At 49.4% G+C, this 18,622-nt stretch overlaps 1 protein-coding gene across 1 annotated transcript in view; it reads right to left on the bottom strand.

Moving 5' to 3' along the window:
- MROH7 (maestro heat like repeat family member 7) overlaps positions 1-18,622 on the bottom strand; it is a 44,221-nt gene that overhangs the window by 3,493 nt on the left and 22,106 nt on the right. Inside the window, 8 exon segments of the mRNA XM_060083886.1 lie at positions 3,292-3,414; positions 3,699-3,854; positions 4,446-4,625; positions 5,313-5,453; positions 10,329-10,443; positions 12,519-12,656; positions 14,585-14,775; positions 16,988-17,126. Coding sequence (XP_059939869.1) covers positions 3,292-3,414; positions 3,699-3,854; positions 4,446-4,625; positions 5,313-5,453; positions 10,329-10,443; positions 12,519-12,656; positions 14,585-14,775; positions 16,988-17,126 — 1,183 coding nt within the window.

The following is an 18,622-nucleotide window of genomic DNA, read 5'->3' as shown; positions in this document are numbered from 1 at the left end:
GCCCGTGCGCCTAGAGCCCATGCTCTGCAGCAAGAGAAGCCACCACAAGAAGAAGAGAAGCCCGCGCACCACAATGAAGGGTAGCCCCCGCTCGCCGCAACTAGAGAAAGCCCGTACGCAGCAATGAAGACCCAACACGGCCAAAAATAAATTTAAAATAAATAGATAAATATATTTTAAAAAATAAAATAAATGCAAGTTCAGCCAGAGCTGAGAATGGACATGGCATGCGAGGGACATGACTAAGGAGACAAGTTTGACCAAGGTAAAAGATTCAAGTTACAGAGCAGTGGGGGATAAACTAGAGACTTAGGAGGGTCTTAAAAGTCCTTAAAGTCCAGATAGGAATAGGGCTTCCTTATGCATTAGAAAATACAAAGCCAGCACTCATTCTTAATAGGGCAATGACAAAGCAATGTTTTGGGCAAAATAGTCTGACAGTGGTGTTCAGGTTGGGTGTGATCAAGTAGAAACTAGGGGGCAGGCAATCTGCTAAGAGACTGTTTAGGGAGATGAAGAGAAGTCTGATCTGATCACTCCTGTTGACAATGTGCATGTCAGGGAATAAACTCCTGGGCCTGGTGGGCAAATCAGTCTCAACTTCCATCACCACCTCCATGCACACCGTGCTCCGGTCCCAGTCGTGGCCCAGCTCTCCCCAGATCTGTACCTGGTACAAGCCATTGCTCCTGACTGGAGTGCCTTTCCCTCTTTCCTTCCTGATGAGTTCCCTCTCATTCTTTGGCACTCAGCTCAGAAACCAGCTCCTCCCCAAAGCTTTCCACAAGCCTCAGGCAAAGCCGATACCACCACTCTTGACGTTTCCATAGCATGTTGCACAGCCTTTGTCGTGGCACCTATGACATTGGCCTAATTATTTATACCTATCTCCCCCGCTGAATCTGGTGTTCCCCCCAAAGAAGGGGCCAGCTCACTCAGCTCAGAGTCCTCAGTACCCTGGACAGAGCTTGGCATGGCACAGGTGCCCAGAAAGTGTTGGGTGAATGAATGACTAGGTTACGGACCCCTTCTTAAAGCTAAGGCTAGAGGTTGACCTTCATATGAGCAGAGCTGTTGATGCCTGGAGAGCAAAGAAGAGACTGAGAATCCGGAAGGGTTTAATGCAGAGGTCACAAGCTGGCAGCCCACAGGCCACAAGTGGCTGGCAGGGCAGCGGCCAGCATAGTGTTTTAAGTAAGCTAAATTGATTGTTAATTAATGTCTTAAAAAAATCTAGATTTTCTTGTGAAACTGGAGGCCCTGGTGAGAGTGGGCTGCATGGTGAGCTGGAGCTCTCCACTCGTGCTTTCAACAGAGCCTGGGGGGACTTCCCCGGGGGACTTCCTCGGTGGTCCAGTGGGTAAGACTCTGCACTCCCAATGCAGGGGGCCTGGGTTCGATCCCTGGTTGGGGAACTAGATTCCGCATGCATGCCGCAACTAAGAGTTTGCATGCCGCAACTAAGAAGCCCACATACCACAGCTATGAGCCTCCATGCCACAACTAAAAGATCCTGCATACCACAATGACGATTTCGCATGCCGCAACTAAGACCTGGCACAGTCTAAATAAATAAATATTTTTTAAAAAAAGGAAAAAAAAATAAAATGAATGCTTAAAAAAAAAAAAAAAAAAAAAAACAGAGCCTGGGCGCTCCAGGTTGTCACAGCCCTACCACCTCCACGTCACTTATAATCATAATCTGCGCAGTCACAGATCATGGTAAGTATTTGAATTAGCGACCCTGGTCAAACACTTCCTCCAGGCCTTTTTCCCTCCGTAAAATGAGGTAAAATATTAGGCACCGGATTGCAGAGGTTTTGAGCATTGTTGATAACAGTTAATGTTGCAAAGTAACAATCTGTTACTCTGTATATTTTTGTTAGGTTGGTGGGAGAATGGGGATGCTGTAGGCCCCAGCCAGATCTCCCTTAGGGTGTAAAGGATTTATTCCCCCAGGTACAGATTGCTTTGGTGGAAGAGAACTGCTGGCCCAAAGTCACGTCCCTTCCCAGGCTGGCTGGCATCCAATGACAAGGCAATCCACAACCTCAAGACCTTCTTCAAGGGACAGAACCAGAAACTGACAGACGGCTCGGTCTATGTGGAAACCTGACCCCTAGTTCCAATGTGAGGAATCTCAGCATAGTGTTGGCTATGACTTCTCCTGAAACTACACTGCAGCTTGACTCCTCCCTCAGCCACTCCTGCTCGCTGCCCTTTCCTTCCACAGGGACTGATCCCAAGGGTGCACCCTAATAAACCTCCTGCATGCCAGTCTCTGCCTCAGAGTCTGCATCCTGGGGGACACGGCCCATAACAACAGGGAAGGTAGATGGGACTAGATGGCAGAGCTTCCCAAATTGTATGTGGAGGAACCAGGCTGCATCCTGCAGTGCAGCATTTCACTGTATATGTGGCTCTCTCCTACTGCAGGATGTTCTCAGGTGTTATGTCGAAAGGGAGTTCTGTGGTTAAATAACTTTGGGAAACCATGGATTAACCATGAAACATTTCCTCAGCACAGAACATCTCAGAGCTTTAATGTACCGATGGCACTGCAAATCTCCAAGAGGAAATGAGGATGCAGTATTTCCCAAATTTATTTGTCTTGGAACTTCTTTTCTCCCCTGTGGGGCATATCTCGTAGGACTGGTGTTGCAAAGAATACACACTGGGAATTACTGTTGTAGAAAAGGAAGCCAATGGAGCCCTTCAAGCAGGGATATAATATAGACAGACTGTGTTTTAAGCAGACCATTTTGGTGGCCTGAATGGGGAGTGGACTGGAGGGAATGAGATTCAAGGCTTGGGGACCCACTGGATGGCTGGACCAATGGCCCTGCTGAGAGACATCCATGACCTGAACTAAGGGTAATGATAGTGGGGAGGGGGAGGGAAAGACAGATTCAGAGGTATTAAGGATATTTAAGATTGATCAAAGGTGAAGGTGAGGGAGAGGAATAAGCCTCAATTAGTTTTAGGTTTCAGCTTTTGGGGATCTAGAGGGACAGAGCAGAACTGACGTGGGATGGGCATAAGTTCAGAAGAGATGCTGAGCTTAAGGTGTGTGTGGTTCATTGGGGGAGATGTCGGTAAGCCATGGAGAGGGAACACCAGAAGTGGAGAGAGGAGTGAGAGACAAAGATGAACTTCCAGGAGCCAACGACTTGTAGGTGGTAATGGAATTGTCAGTAAGGATGCTCATGTAAAAAGAAAAAAGAGGCAAGGAAAGAACCTGCCACCTCCAACATACTCATAAGGACCCACTGTAGTCTTGGAAGCACTCACAAGGTACTTGCAAATTTTGGCCACCATCTGCTGCTGGTTGTCCCAGGGCTTCCGACTGTAAGCTCTTTTTGGCAATTCCCAAGCCATGAAGCAAGAACAGTGGAACAGGGTCTTCACACATTTCTGGGGGCCAACAGGAAGAGAACACCAGAGCAGTGGAATTCCAGGATAGCCGGAACGTGTTCCAAAAAACCAAACTGTATGAAACTGGATTTTGGAAAAGCAATTCCTATTTGAAACATACAAGTGAAGTTGGCTGTTCTGAAGAGAAATACTGACATGGGTACCTTTGGTAAACAGACTCGGCCAGACATAAATAAACTGTCCAGTGATGGATCATCTGTGATTCTAGGTTGGGTTCTGTAAAGAGGGGTGCAACCTCAGGGCTCAGGGCCGTGCACACTCACCTGGCTCACCTTGGCATTGCCCTCTTGCACGGTCAGCAGCAGGGGCACCAAGGTGCTGATCAGCTGCTCCTCCATGGCCGGGGTGCGGGGCGACCGCAGCTTCTGGACCACCTTGCCGTACAGGTTGATGTAGGAGGAGCGCACGTCCTCTCGTGACTGGGGCAGATCCAGAGGCTCAGGCATGCTCCATCTTCCAGGAGGCTGCCTGGGCCTCTGTGCCCCACATGGAGGAACATGGCTTTCCTTCCACTCATTCTGAGGGCCCCTCCAGGCGCAAGTCACACAGAGACGGAACACAGTGAAGGCCACCTGGTGGGCCGATCTGGGGCTGGCGTCTCCCTCAGCAAAGCCTAGGTCTGGAGCTCTGCCCACTCTTCCCAGCCAAGGTCCCCACTAGCCTAAAATGTGCCTTCCTGCCAAGTGGGAAAATGCCCCCCTCTTCTGCGACCAATCAAAAAACAGTGACCCCTCTAGGTGGACCAATGACAGTGAGGCAAGTCTCTGGGGAAACTTGATGACGCAAAAAGACCTCCCTCTGTGAGAACTAATTAGAAAAGGAACATTCTCTGTGCAAACCAGTTACAAAGAGACGAGGACCAGTCGGGACTAGTGCCCCTTCCCCTGGGCTGACTCGGCCTCGCCCAGGTCCCAACAGGCTGTGGGAGCTACTGCAACTCCCAGAGCAGTAAAGAACTGCCCTCCGGGTGCCACCACACCCCATCCTCCCACCCCCATGGGATTCCTTACATCAGTGAAGTGTGGAAGCAGGATCTGCAGCATCTCCACATAGACCGAGCTGTCCATCAGCTGCCGGTCCTGCCCCTTGAAAATGATCTTGATGCCGTGGACCGACTCCACCACCAGCAGCCCATCCACACTCTTCAGACCCTTCACCATGGAGGGCAGGAGGGCCTGCACCTTGGTGGTCTGTGGAGAAGGAGCATTTGGGATGGGGGCTCCTATCTGTGCTAACAGGTGGAAGACCCATCCTCTGATTCACTGAGATGAACTTGGTCAAGCAAGTCCCACCTCTAGCCCTTTGCTTATGTTGTCTCACCTGCCTGGCATGCCCTCACTCAAGCTCCTGCTGTCCCCAAAGCCCTCTTTGGCCTCACTGACTCCTTCCTAGCCTGGATACCTGAGGCCCTTTGTTGTCTCCCCACTTCTTGGCACTATATAGATGATACCATGAGTTGTTAGTTAGCTTTCTGAGTCTATATCCCATCCCTTTGTCCCTCTAAATCCTAAGCTGCAACAACAGTGCCTGGTAGAGAAAAACACAGCACTTTTAAAAATGCTAATGATATATCAACAATCTGGGACTCAGTTTCCTAATCTGTAAAATAGGAACAATTCCTGCCATCCCCAGCCCCTCCTATACACACTGCCTTTAGGGTCATTGTGAAAAATCTGAATTTAGAAACTATTTTCTAAAGAATAAAGTATAGAGGGAATTATTAAGTGATACCCATTTTACAGATGGGATAACTGAGGCAGAGACAGAAATGAGCTCTGATTCCAGCCACCAGCATTGGAGAGTCAAGGATGGCCAAGCTCCATCCTTCCTCCTGTCAGGGGCCTGGCTGGGTGGGCTCTCCCCTACCCTCCACTTACCTTCTCAGTCCTTCAGGCCAGGATGACCAGGCCTCGGATGGACAGCACCTTCATGATGGGGTCCTGGTGGTTCAGGCCTTCTGCCATCTGCCCCAGAGAGTATTCCTCAGGGATGCGTCACCCTTCCTCCATCTGGAGGAGCTGAGGAAGTAAGGGTAATTACTCCCTGGCCCAAGGGGTACCTCAGGCCCTGTTTGCCTCTGGGGCCTCATTCACACCTGCCTACCCTCTAGCCCACATTCTTACCACCGGCCAGCTTCTAACCAAGCTGCCCATCATTCACAGAATGACCCAGGCTGTTTTGTCCCCTCTGTGCAGGCAGGATGCCCTTCTGCCAGGGCTCTCACCTCCACTCTAGCCCCAGCTCACTGTGCACAGCTCCATCCAAAACTCAGCCCCCCTGAAGGCATGTTTGACAGTGTCCCCAGGCCTCACCAAGGCTGACTGCTCCCTTCTCTGGGGCCCTGGGAGCCCTGAACATGGAAACATTAGTTCCCCCATGTGCTTATGCATCTGCCTCCCGTATCCTATCCCACTGGCGGCTTCCTTGAGGACACAAACTGAGCCTTTCTCCTTGGGCGCCTGTTACCTGATACAAGCTCTGGGGTGAAGTGTGTGCTCACAGAACACTTGTTGCCTGAGTTCACATCCAACAAGAAATGGTTCCTTTCCTCCTTAGAGTTGCCCTCCAGGACTTCCCTGGTGGTCCAGCGGTAAAGAATCCGCCTTACAATGCAGGGGACGTGGGTTCAATCCCTGGTCAGGGAACTACGATCCCACATGCCATGGGGCAACTAAGCCCGTGCGCCACAACTACTGAGCTTGTACACCTCAACTAGAGAGCCCGTGTGCCACAAACTACAGAGCCCACACACCCTGGAGCCTACTCACCACAAAAGAACTGCCCTCCTCCAGTGCCCCCCATTGTCCCAGCCCCAAACCAGGCATCACTCTCATCTCCTTCCTCTCCCTTGCCCCCCACCTCCAGCACCCAACCGGTCTTCAGTTCCTGCCTAGTCATCCTCATAAGCACTTCTCCCATCTGTTCCCTTGTCCTCCATCCACTGTGACTATTGAGACCCTGTGTCTGTGATGAGAAGAGAGAGCTGGAGAGAGTGGGCAAGACAGTTGATGGAGTGGGGAGTGGGGGAGGCAGGAAAAGTGGGGCTCCACCTACCACCCGCCCTCCACCCATCATAAAACACTGCTGTTCTGCACCAGTGTGCTGGCACTGTTCTAAGTGCTTTATGTGAACTCACCTAATCCTCATCAAAACCCTAGGAGAGGTCAGAATGGCCATCATCACAAAATCTACAAACAATAAATGCTGGAGAGGGTGTGGAGAAAAGGGACCCCTCTTGCACTGTTGGTGGGAATGTAAATTGATACAGCCACTATGGAGAAGCTGGGATGAAGTGAGAGAGTGGCATGGACATATATACACTACCAAATGTAAAATAGCTAGCTAGTGGGAAGCAGCCGCATGGCACAGGGAGATCAGCTCGGTGCTTTGTGACCACCTAGAGGGGTGGGATAGGGAGGGTGGGAGGGAGGCGCAAAAGGGAGGGGATATGGGGATATACATGTATGTATAGCTGATTCACTTGGTTATGCAGCAGAAACTAACACACCATTGTAAAGCAATTATACTCCAATAAAGATGTTAAAAAAATAAGGATAGTATTGGATTATAACTCAAAGAATCAAGTAAATATCCACGAGTCTGCTATAAAAAAATGACCAAATAAATATGTGAAAGTAGAAGGAACAACTCTTACAGAAGAATTCCAACTAATAATTGTAGGCTGAATGAAGGAAATAGAAAAATCACCATTTGAAAACCACAGGAATAATGGCTCCAGGCAGGATCCATTGATGAATGCTAAAATTAGGGGGTAAAAGTTTAAGTTGCCTAGTTTCAAATTATCTCTCCACATCTATTTCTTAACTACAAAAGGATATGTGTTACCCTCACAGTCCGAACCACCTTCACCAACTGATGAAAGTTAACATCATCAATAATAAGAAGTTAAAACAGAGGTCATGGGGCCCCTGACATGATGCCCTGAGAGGTCACATCACCTATACAGGTTCTTCTCCTAAATGCATAGCCTCAGTCTAATCATGGGAACACATGAGACAAAGCCAAATGGAAGGATGTTCTACAAAATACCTAGAGTTAGTCTTTCAATGTGCCAAGGCCATGACAGACGAGATTAGAGGAGATGAAGGAGGTCCCATTAAGTCAAGTAATGTGCAAGGTGGGATCCGGAATGGATCCTGGAACAGAGAAAGGACATCAGTGGAAAACCGTGAAATCTGAGCAGTCTGCAGTTTATAGTATTGTACCCATGTCTTAGTTTCAATTATTGTACTATTTTTATGTAAGTTATCATTGGGGGTAGCTGGGTGTGGGATATACAGGAACTTTCTTATCATTTTTACAGCTCCTCTGTTACATCTAAAATTATTTCAGAATAAGAGTGAAACAATAAAAGATTTAAAATTTTTGCTTAAAAAAATAAAACCTATGAGATGGGCAATTCATTATCCCTGTATTATAAGAAAGCAAGGCACAGACAGGTTCAGCAACTTGCCGAAGGTCACAGCTCCCTTGAGGACTTCACCCGCCATTGGAAGAAGTAAGCACATACACAGTCACAGCATGGGGGGCTGGGGGAGCCGGGGAGGGACATCTGAGCGACATCAAAGCACCACTGTGAACATGGTGGGCCTGGCTCTGGCCAGGAGTGGGCCACCTCTTCTGGGGAGCAGGAGAAGGACTGAAGCTGGGTGAGGACCCCTGCCCCAGGGAGGGAGGGCCAATGCTCAGGGCTCCAGGAATGGAAGGATGTTGGGAATGCTGGGAAAGGTTAAGCCTACTGTCCCTGACCTTGTGGACACGGGAGGTCCAACCTCCACCCCCTCCCCCAAGAGCCCCTGTGGCAGCCACTAACAGACAGAGAGAGGACCGCCTCTCCCACGAGGCTGACCAAGATAGAGGAGCCAGGCGGGCAGACCTGGTCTAAATCTCTCTGGACAACTTGAGCTCTGTGACCTTGAAAACTGCCTCTTACCTCGCCGACACATGAGCTTCACAATTCCTGGTTTTCAGGGCTGCTGTGCTGATGAGTGGGGTAGCAGATAAAAGAGGTCAGCGTGGTGTTTGGCATGTGGCAGCCCCTCAAGAAATGGCACTTTCCCTTTCCTCACCAGGGTCATGGGGGAAATTAGAAGTAGACCCCATCAGAGCTGAGGCTGTAACCCCGACTGCTGGCTCCAAGACACACGCTTGTCCTCTTGGAGGTGACATATTCTGCTGGTGCCTGCAGAGCCAGGCAAAGTGTTCACTTGGGTGCTCACTCATCCATCCTATCCCCACTTCTTGGGGGCCCTCTTGGGGCTGGGTTTAGGGATGCAACATAAACACAATGTAGTTCCTACTCCCAAAACTCACATTCCACTGGAGAGGTAGAAAGGTGCAAGAACTGCTGGGATTGCCATGCTGCCCTCTGTCCACCTGGCAATCTTTACTCAGGGCCCAGCTCAAATGGCACCTCTTCCAGGAAGCCTTCCTTAACCTTCCACTCTCTGAGCAGACAGTGAGCCTCTGAGCCCCACTGTACAGACCCTGGTGATAGCCCAGACCCACTGTGTGGCAGCCAGCAGGTCACAAGAGGAAGATGGGATGGCGGTTAAGAGAGTGGGTTTTCCAAATGTCCATTGACCAGTGAATGGAGAAACAACATGTGGTATGTACATACAACGTAATATTATTCAGACTTAAAAAAGAATGAAATTCTGACCTGCGTTACAACATGGATGAGCCTTGAAGACATTATATTAAGTGAAATAAGCAAGACATGAAAGGACAAATATTGATGAATCCACTTATATGAAACCTAGAATAGGCAAATTCATAGAGACAGAAAGTCGAATGGTGTTTACAGGGGCTGAGGAAACGAGGGAGGGAGAGTTAGTGTTTAATGGGTACAGAGTTTCAGTTTGGGAAGGAAAATGAAAAACTTCTGAAGATGGATGGTGGTGATGGTTGCACAAAAGTGTGAATGCACTTAATGCCACTGAGCTGTACACTTAAAAATGGTTAAAATGGTAACTTTCATGAAATATATATTTTTTACCACATACACAACTACAAGCACACACACAAAATGAAAGAGAGTGTACTTTAGAGTCCAGGTGTCTGGTTTGAATCTTGGATCAGCCACTTAATGAGCTGTGTGGCCTTGGGAAAGTTACTTAAATCTGTGCCTTGGTTTCCTCCTCTAAACTAGGGGATGGAATAGTATATGCATCATAGGATTATTGTGAGGATTAAATGGATCGATATTTGTAAAGCTCTTAGAATATGCCTAGAAGGTAGTAAGTGCTCAATAAACATTGGCTATTGTTATTGGCAAGTCTTCCCTTCTGGGGTCAACCCTACTAACCTTCTCCTGACTCATCTCTCCCCAGTACCCACTCCAGTACCCCCATACACTCACTCAGCTTAGTTGTCACTTCCTCCAGGAAGGCCTTCCTGATGTTCCCCCACCCAACACATCAAGACTTTTGTTCTCCCACCACAGCCTGAATTGCCCCCATCATAGCACACGTCACTCTATAGTACCCCGTGTTATAACTGGGATGTGCTCTATCTCCCCTCCCAAACCAAGAGCTCCTTGAGAGCAAGGCAGAGTCAAATTCATATCTGTGGCTCCAATCTGGTACCTGGCACACAGAGGTGCCCAGCAAAGGTTGGTGGTTGCCTGGGGCAAGGGGGAGGCTGGGAAGAATGGAATGGGGTGGAGGGGGTAGAAAGAAGAGGAGAGATGGGAGGGAGGAGGGAGAGAGAGCTATGAAGCCTTTGTACTCAAGAGAAATCATGTTCAGGAAAGACTCTAAAGTGTTAAGTACTTATTGCACAGGAGAAATGACCAGCAATGGGAACTGAGGCCTATGCTCAGGGGAAGGCCCGGGAGGACCCCTGCCCCACGCCCAGTGCCCAGTCTCTACCTCCACGAAGAAGGCAGTGGTGGTGATCTTGTGCTTCTCGTCGCCTCGCTCCAGGAGCGGGATGAGCAGATAGAGGATGCGGCACAGCTCCTGGTAGGAGTAGTGCACCATGGCTCTGGGGGTGGGGGTGGGGGAACAGTGCCCTTAGGCTCTCCAGCTCCAGGGGCATGTGCTGGGTGGGGGCCTAGCCCCAACACTCAAAACTCTGGGCAAGCCCAAGTCACCTGGGTTCCTGCATCCCCAGGGTTTCCCACCTGGACAGGATCTCCGAGACCATTTGGTCTAACTGCTTCATTTTACAGATGGGAAAACTGAGGCCCAGAGTGGGAAAGTGACTTGCCTGAGAGCACAGAGCAAATCAGTAAGAAAGACAGGCTTAAGACCCCTGAGTGCACAGGACCACTCCAGCAGGAAAAGACAGGAAGGAAAGGGTGTGAGGACCCACTCAATAGGCACCAGGCAGCAGCCAGACACTTTCAAGTAGTTATTGCATTTGATCCTCACCATTACCCTTTGAGGGAGGTTACTGTTGTTAACCTACTTCATAGATGAGGAAACACAGGCTTTGAGTGTGAAGTGCTCAAGGTCATAGAGCTGGAAAATAGAAGAGCTGGAGCCCCAACCCAGGGCTCCCCACTCCAGCTGCCTCGTTCATTCTACTAAGCCAGTGGTTTTCAAAGCGTGGCCCCTGGGCTTCCCTGGTGGCGCAGTGGTTGAGAGTCCGCCTGCCGATACAGGGGACACGGGTTCGTGCCCCAGTCTGGGAGGATCCCACATGCTGCGGAGCGGCAGCTGGGCCCGTGAGCCATGGCCGCTGAGCCTGCGCGTCCAGAGCCTGCTGTGCTCCGCAACGGGAGAGGCCACAACAGATACCGCAAAGTGCGGCCCCTGGACTAGCAGTATCAGCATCACCTGGGAATTTGTTAGAAATGCACATCCTCAGGCTCCCATCCCAGGCTAACTGAATCAGAAACTTTAGAGGTGGGGCCCAGCAATCAGTGTTTTAACGAGTCCCATAGATGATTCTGATGCACCCTCAAGTCTGCACTATGCTTCATTTATCAATGAGTCCAGGAAAGTGTGTCAGCCAAGAGTAGAGTCTGGAGTAAGACAGCCTGGGTTCAAATTCTGGCCCTACCACTAGCTGTGTGACTTTGGGCAAGTCACTTAACTTCTCTGGGTCTCAGGTTCCTCATGGGTAACACTGGGAAAATAATAGTGCTATTTCATCGGTCATGGTGAGGGTTAAATGGAATAGTCCATGAACGTACGGCTGTTTGCATGGTGCCTAGAGCATAGTAAGTGCTCAATAAATGCAGTTGTATCTTGAGACCCCTGGGGAGAGCACCATCCTGGACACTCAGAGTGCAGGGCTAAGAAGCAGACTCTTCCTGCAGGAGCCACATTAGTGAAACCAAGGTGCCGCCCCACCCTTCTCCTGACCCAATGGGAAGCTGTGTGTGGTTGGGGGGAAAAGCCAGGATCTGGGTCAGCAGGTCATTTCCAAGCCTTGCCACTTCCTGGTTGTGTAACCTTTGGTATATAACTGTCCCTCTCTGAACCTTGGCACCCTCCCCTGCAAAATGTGCATTAATAATCCCTGCCCCCCAAAAAAAGAAAATCCCTGCCTCACCGGTCAGCAATCACAATAATAAAAGCTAACCTGTGTTGGATTCTTACTATATGCCAGGGGCTGTTCAAAGTTCTTTAATCCTCACCTTAAATCTTGGAGGTGGGCCCTGTTATTATTTCCATACTACTGATGGGAAAACTGAGACACAGAGAAGGAAACGAACTTGCCCTGGGTCACACAGCTGGGAAGTGGTAAGCTGAGATTCAGACGCAGGTAGACCTGCTCCAAGGCCACACTATAAACTTCTCAGCTAGACCATAATTTCTGTATTAGCGTGGGAACTAAATTCATAATGTGGTGAGAAATGTGCTTTATAAATAACCTAAGTGTTCTGCAATGCCAGGTACTGCTGTAATGACAGTTTGTAGAGTGTATGCTATCTTTCACATCTGAATTGTCTACCCACTGAGGTAGATGATACTCTGCCAGTCTCAGAGGAGAGACGATGGAGTGAGGGAAGGGTCTTGCCCAGAGAGAGATGCAAACCCAGGTCTTTCCAAAGACCCTGAGGTCTCTCCCCTCCCTCCAACCCCTGCCCTGGGGGTTGCTGGCCTCACCTGGCCAGCAGGAACACTCCACGGTGGTGGTTCTCCGCCTGCCCCATGAGCTCCCAGCCGCCCTGGCCCTCCAGAAAGGTAGCCTCGTATGAGCAGCCCATCTTCAGCAGAAGGATTTTCACCACTTTGACCACCCAGCTGCCAAGACAAGGGGGCTAAGACCTCATGTCACCCTGCCCCCAACAGGCCAGACCTCCCTCCACCCAAGTCTCTCCCACCATCAGTTCCATCTGCCAGACAAATTTCTCTCCGCAGCCTCAGCTCATGGTATCATCCTGTGACGAGATCCTATCTTGTCCTTACAACACACCTGTCAGGGTAGGAACTGCTTACCCCATTTCATTGGCAAGGAACCAAGTTGCCAGGAGGTTAAATTGGTTTAACCCAAAGTGCAAAGCACTGTTATAGGCCAGGACTCAAACCCAAGGTGTCCTGACTTCAAGCCCAGCTACACAACTGCTTGCCCTCTATCCCTTAAAGTGTACTTTTCTGAGCATAACACGCAATAGAAACCAAAAAGGAAAAGACTGAGGAACTGGACTACATAAAAATTTTAAAGTTCTGAATAGCAAAAGACCATCAAATTGTTGCAGGCTAAGTGATAAACTGGAATACAAATGACAAAGAGTCAATGTCCTTAATATATAAAGAGCTCTTACAAACTAATAAGAAAAATTCCCAACAGTCCTATATAAAATTAGGCAAAGAACAAGAACAGGTTGCTGACAGAAAAGGAAACAGAAATGGCATCTAAACCTCAACCACATTCATAATAAGAGAAATACAAACTAAAATTACAGCAAAATACCATTTTTTTCAACTTTCAGACTGGCAAAGATGAGAATGTGCTGGCAAAGCTGTGGGGAAATAAATAGTGTCATATACTACTGGTGGTGGTGTCCTCTATGGGAGGCAATCTGGCAAATTGGGTGCTTTAGGAGGGCCTTCATTTTCCCTTCACTCACTGGTCAAGGACTTTTCCTACCACATATTCCTATTCCACCATAATATTTAAATACAGAAACCTTCTGATGCACCCATTCTACTTTCAGGAATTCATCCTACATATACAATCACATGTAAGTATAAAGACATATAAACAGCCTCACTTATGGCAGCATTGTTTCTAATTGCAAAATGCTGTGAAGCACCTAAATCAAGAGGATCCTGGTTAAGTAAATGATGGTATATTGGAATCTACACAGAGGGATATTATGCGGCTGTTAAAAATAATGAGGCAGCTCTATATGTAATGATCTCAGAGATATGGTATACAATAAAAGCAAAAATATATAACTGTGTAAGGTCCACTACCATTGGTATAAAAGTAGAGAATGAAAACACGTGGGCTTAGCCCTACATCAACCCCCTCTGAAGGGCAAGAAAGAACCTGGTTCTTAGGGCAGATGACTGGGGTAAAGAGAGGAACAGAGACTCCCTTTTAATGCCTTTTGAGATTTTTACCCATGTGCCTATATTACCTGTTCCAATTAATAAATAAAAATCAAATGGTTCGGCCTTGGGTACAAATCTAATACAAATAACTAGGAAGGGAGGAGGAGAACCGAAATGGCAAGCTCCTTGGGTGAAGCTGATTCTTCCCTGCGGTCCAGCACTAAGCAGAGGACATACCCTGCAGATGTTCACAAACAGTTAATGCAGGGGACACGGGATCGAGCCCTGGTCCGGGAAGATCCCACATGCCGCGGAGCAACTAAGCCCGTGGGCCACAACTACTGAGCCTGCACTCTAGAGCCCGCAAGCCACGACTACGGAAGCCCATGCACCTACAGCCTGTGCACCACAGCAAGAGAAGCCACCGCAATGAGAAGCCCGCGCACCACAACAAAGAGCAGCCCCCAGTCACCACAACTAGAGAAAGCCCGCACACAGCAACAAAGACCCAATGCAGCCAAAAATAAATAATAAATTAAAAAAGAAAAAAAAGTGCACGTCTGTTTTCTCTTCTAGTCCCAAAGCTAATTTCTACTGATCAATTGCCCTAAAGACTTTCGGAAGGGCCCTTGCTGGTGGCCCTCCCCCTGCCAGGGACAGTAGGAACATACCATACGGGCACGAAACCAGAGGGCTGTCCGTCTTTCTTGGCGTCCTTGCGGAAAACCACACGGCCAGGCAGGTTGAGGCCGACGTGGTAATGGACCTGAATGAGCAGGGCCAGGAGCAGCTGGGGGTAGATGCGCCTCACTCGGCCCATGCAGCTGTTGACGGACAGGAGCTCACAGAGGCTGCTGGCTGCCTGGTGGGGCGGGGGGCGGGATCTGTTAGATGTCCCAGCACTCCTGGCAGGGCCTGGACTGCTTCTCTAGGAGGCTGGCCCTGGATCTTTGCTCTTCTCTGGCCCAACTTGGGCAAGCCTAGATTCCCCCGCAACTACCACACCCTGACTCCTGGTTCTCTGGGTGAGCCCTGCCCCAGAACAATCACAGCGACCCTTTGCCTTTGACACAACCCTGGAAGAATCATGGTGGAAGGATCTCTTCCCACATTTGTGAGGTAGAGTCTTCATCCCACTGTGCAGGGGAGGAGACAAGCTCAGAGGGGTGAAGAGACTTGCCCAAGGTCACCCAGCCTCCCAGGGGCAGAGCTGGGACTTGAAGCCAGGTTTTCAGATTATGTGCTGTAGTGAACCCTGCCTCTCTCTGGTTCATAACACAGGCACACAGACGGTGAGGGGGACACCAGTTGCCTCCTCGTTGAGGACCGTTAAACTAGGCTGCCCTCACTTCCTCCTCTGAATGACATGAGAATACACCAGCGCACAGTGATCAGAGGAGGGGTGCATGAAAGCCCAAACCAGGGAAGGAATGGGTGCTGGTGCCCTAGTCATAGACTCAGTGCTGGGGGAGAGAGGCAGAGAGATACAGTGGTAAAGCACGGGATTCCGGGGCAGGAGATCTGAGTCCTGGCACCACCACTCACTAGCTGTGTGACCTTACATGAGACATGGAATGTCTCTGAGCATCAGTATCTTCCTCTGTAAAGGGATAATACTAATCGCTCCTCTTTATTTGCTTCCCTCCACCATCTTGTCTTGCTCTCTGCTGAATCCCCAGAACTTATGAGTATGCCTGGCACATAGTAGGTGCTCAATATCTGTTGAATAATTTGATCAATCCAACAAAAAAATTTTGAGTCTACTGTGTGCCAGGTGTATGTTGGACTTTGGGGATATCAGGCTCAGGCACTGAATTCGTGCATCTCACTGATTACCCAAATGACACCCCCCCACACACACACACACAGTATTGTTAAATCACAGCTGGGGTAAACTCTCCCAAGATAAAGTATGGGAAGCAAAGTATAATATGCACCAATTTGATCTGGTCAGAGATATCAGGGAGGGCTTCCCTGAGGAGGTGATAAGAGCTAAGGGTTGAGCAGAAGTTAACTTGGTGGATAGCAGTCTAGGCAGAGGAGACAGCATGTGCAAAGGCCCTGTGACAGAAGATAGCAGTGTTTAAGAAGATCTGACAGGGAGCTTCCCTTGTGGCACAGTGAATAAGACTTCATGCTCCCAATGCAGGGGGCCCAGCTTCCATCCCTGGTCAGGGAACTAGATCCCACATGTATACCACACTAAGATGCCCGCCTGCTGCAACTAAGACCTGGCACAACCAAATAAATAAATATTTTTTAAGAAGAAGAAGAAGATCTGACAAAGAACAACGAGGTTGGACCCATGCAAGCAAGAGGATCATGGTGAGGGGTGAGGGCACGAGGCCGGTGAGGGGTGCAGGGCCTTGTAGCACACAGGTAGGAGCCCTGTGTTACTCTCAAGGGCAATGGGAAGCCATTGAGAGGGTTGAGAAGAGCAGATGTGCATTTCTCAAAGATTTTTTAAGCTGTGGTACAGACTGGAGGGGCTGGAGTGGAAGCAAGGAGATGAGTGGGGGTATTATCCAGCTGGCTAGGACCAGGGGCTTGGTGACCGAGGCAGAGAGAAATCTGTCTCTCCACCCATCCCCGTTCCTGCAGTCAGAGCCCTTTCCCTCCGTGTTCCCAGGGCCGACCTCTGAGACTGGTAGCAGAAGCACTTAAACATTTTCTGTTGCTAAATGAGTGAACGAGTTACCTGGTTTAATTTTCCCAACTGCCATATGAGGTGGATATTATAATTTCCATTTACAGATGCAGAGAGTGAGCCCCAGGGAGGTGAAGTGACTTGCTCAGGTTACAAAACCTGAGCAAAGCCAGCCCTCAGACTAAGGTCTGCGAGTCTCAGGTCATTCTGTGTCCACTATTCCAGGCTGCTGCTGCCGTCACTGTAAGTAACAGTACTATTGTCGTCCAGTGGATCACAAACAAGAGCCCAGAGACAGACTTGCTCAAGGCCACACAGTTAGTTCCTGGAAGAGCAGGGAACTAGAAGATGGGTGTGCAGAACTCAGGGGGAGGGGAGGAGGGAGGATGGGATGGGGCAGTGATGGAGTGGGGTGGGGTGTCCTCACCGCTAGGGGCACGATGGAGGCCCGGCCCTTCTTGGTGACAGGCTTTTCCTTCAGGCTGGTCGGGAGCAGATCCAGGAGATCTCGGACGTCACAGCTGGGCTTGCGCAGTATCAGCTGCCTCCATATCTCTGCTCCATTGCTGGGGGGTCAAGGGTGAGGATGGTTAGTGGGGACCAGGGCAGTGGGGCACACCCTGCCACCCAATTGTTTGGGGAGGGTGAAGGGAAGGTGCCTTTGAAATGGCATCCATGGACGTACCAGAGCATTTCTGGAATGGACAAGAAAACACTCCCTAAGAGGCAGGGGGCTAACAATTACCGAAAACCCTATGACTCAGGTACTTACTTTACCAGGTGCGTTGCATACAATTTATTACTTCAGCAAATATTGAGCATTTGCTGTCTGCCAGCAGAGGTGAGCAAGATATTCAAGATACTCAAGGTCACTGAATTCTTACACTGACCCTCAAGGTGGGTTCTTATTCTAATTTTACAGATGTGGAGTTAAGGCTCAGAGAGGTGAAATCACCAGTCCAAGACTACACGGCTAATGAGCTACAGAGACCAGAAGTGACCAGGCCTGATGATTCCAAAGCCTGTGCCTATTCTTCTATGCCAAGGAGCCCTTCGGGGCCTGGATCTTGCATTTGTCACATAATGTCAAGGAGGGCCCACTCCTGTCCCTTAGAAGGCAGTATACCAGGCAGGGGAAAGCATCTGGGCCAGCAGGCACCAGCCTGTAGGCACTCCTATCGTGGGGAGGTGAAAATGCTGACAGGACCAGTGCACTAAAGGGTTAACAAAACCCTTTCCCCCTTCTGCTTAAGATTTGAACCTTCCATTAACTTTCCAGCTCCGTTCCCCTGGAAACCTGATAAAGATAGTATGTCAACTATGTTGCTAGGCAACATTGCTTATGGTAAAAATGACCCAATTGGTAAATTGCGTCTGGGCTGGAGGAACTATAAATTAACTAGAAGGACCATTGGGGACGCTGTGGCATTGGGCTTCTCAGGGTGCAGTGACTCTTGTGACTGGGCTTGTCCCTGTGGGGATCCTGGAAGCAAAGTCTAGACAGTTATTGTAAGAGACACTAGTTCCTTTGAAGCCTGAGCCACTTAAGCCGGGGCAGCACCTACACCTTTCACCTGGGAGGACCAGGGCCAATACTAGGTTGAGGAAAGTGAGGCATCCAGGGCACAGCATTTAAGGAGGTCCTCCAATCAGGCAAGCACAGGAGTGGCACTTGAGAGCGAGACCTCCTTAAATTTTGTCCCAGCTCTGTCTGGCCTGCTACACAGGCTGCTGTAAGGACTCTGCCCTGTCCTATATCCTGAGTAACTGAGGTCAGGTATGGCCCTGGCAGTCTTGAGTCTGAATGTTTAGTGGCTCCAAGAAGAAAACTCCCTGGTTTCCAGTAAAGCCAGAAAGGGTTAAATTCTTCCAGGTGGGAGATGGGAGTGTCACCCCTGCACTGATCTTGGTTTCTATGAATGACACCAGCTCTCCTGGTTAGAAGTGCACCTCACTTGCACAGTTCTGCATAATTCTTTTCCATTCACTCTCAACCAACTACCTTAAGATGTGGATCACACGCTTCTGCCTTGTTTTCATTCAAAGGTGTGGGAGTGTTTCC

This window comes from Mesoplodon densirostris, chromosome 2 (assembly GCF_025265405.1).
Source record: "Mesoplodon densirostris isolate mMesDen1 chromosome 2, mMesDen1 primary haplotype, whole genome shotgun sequence".
In the NCBI taxonomy this organism is placed as follows: domain Eukaryota; kingdom Metazoa; phylum Chordata; class Mammalia; order Artiodactyla; family Ziphiidae; genus Mesoplodon; species Mesoplodon densirostris.
Note: the sequence above shows the minus strand (reverse complement) of the source record. Positions and strands in the feature narration are given on the sequence as shown.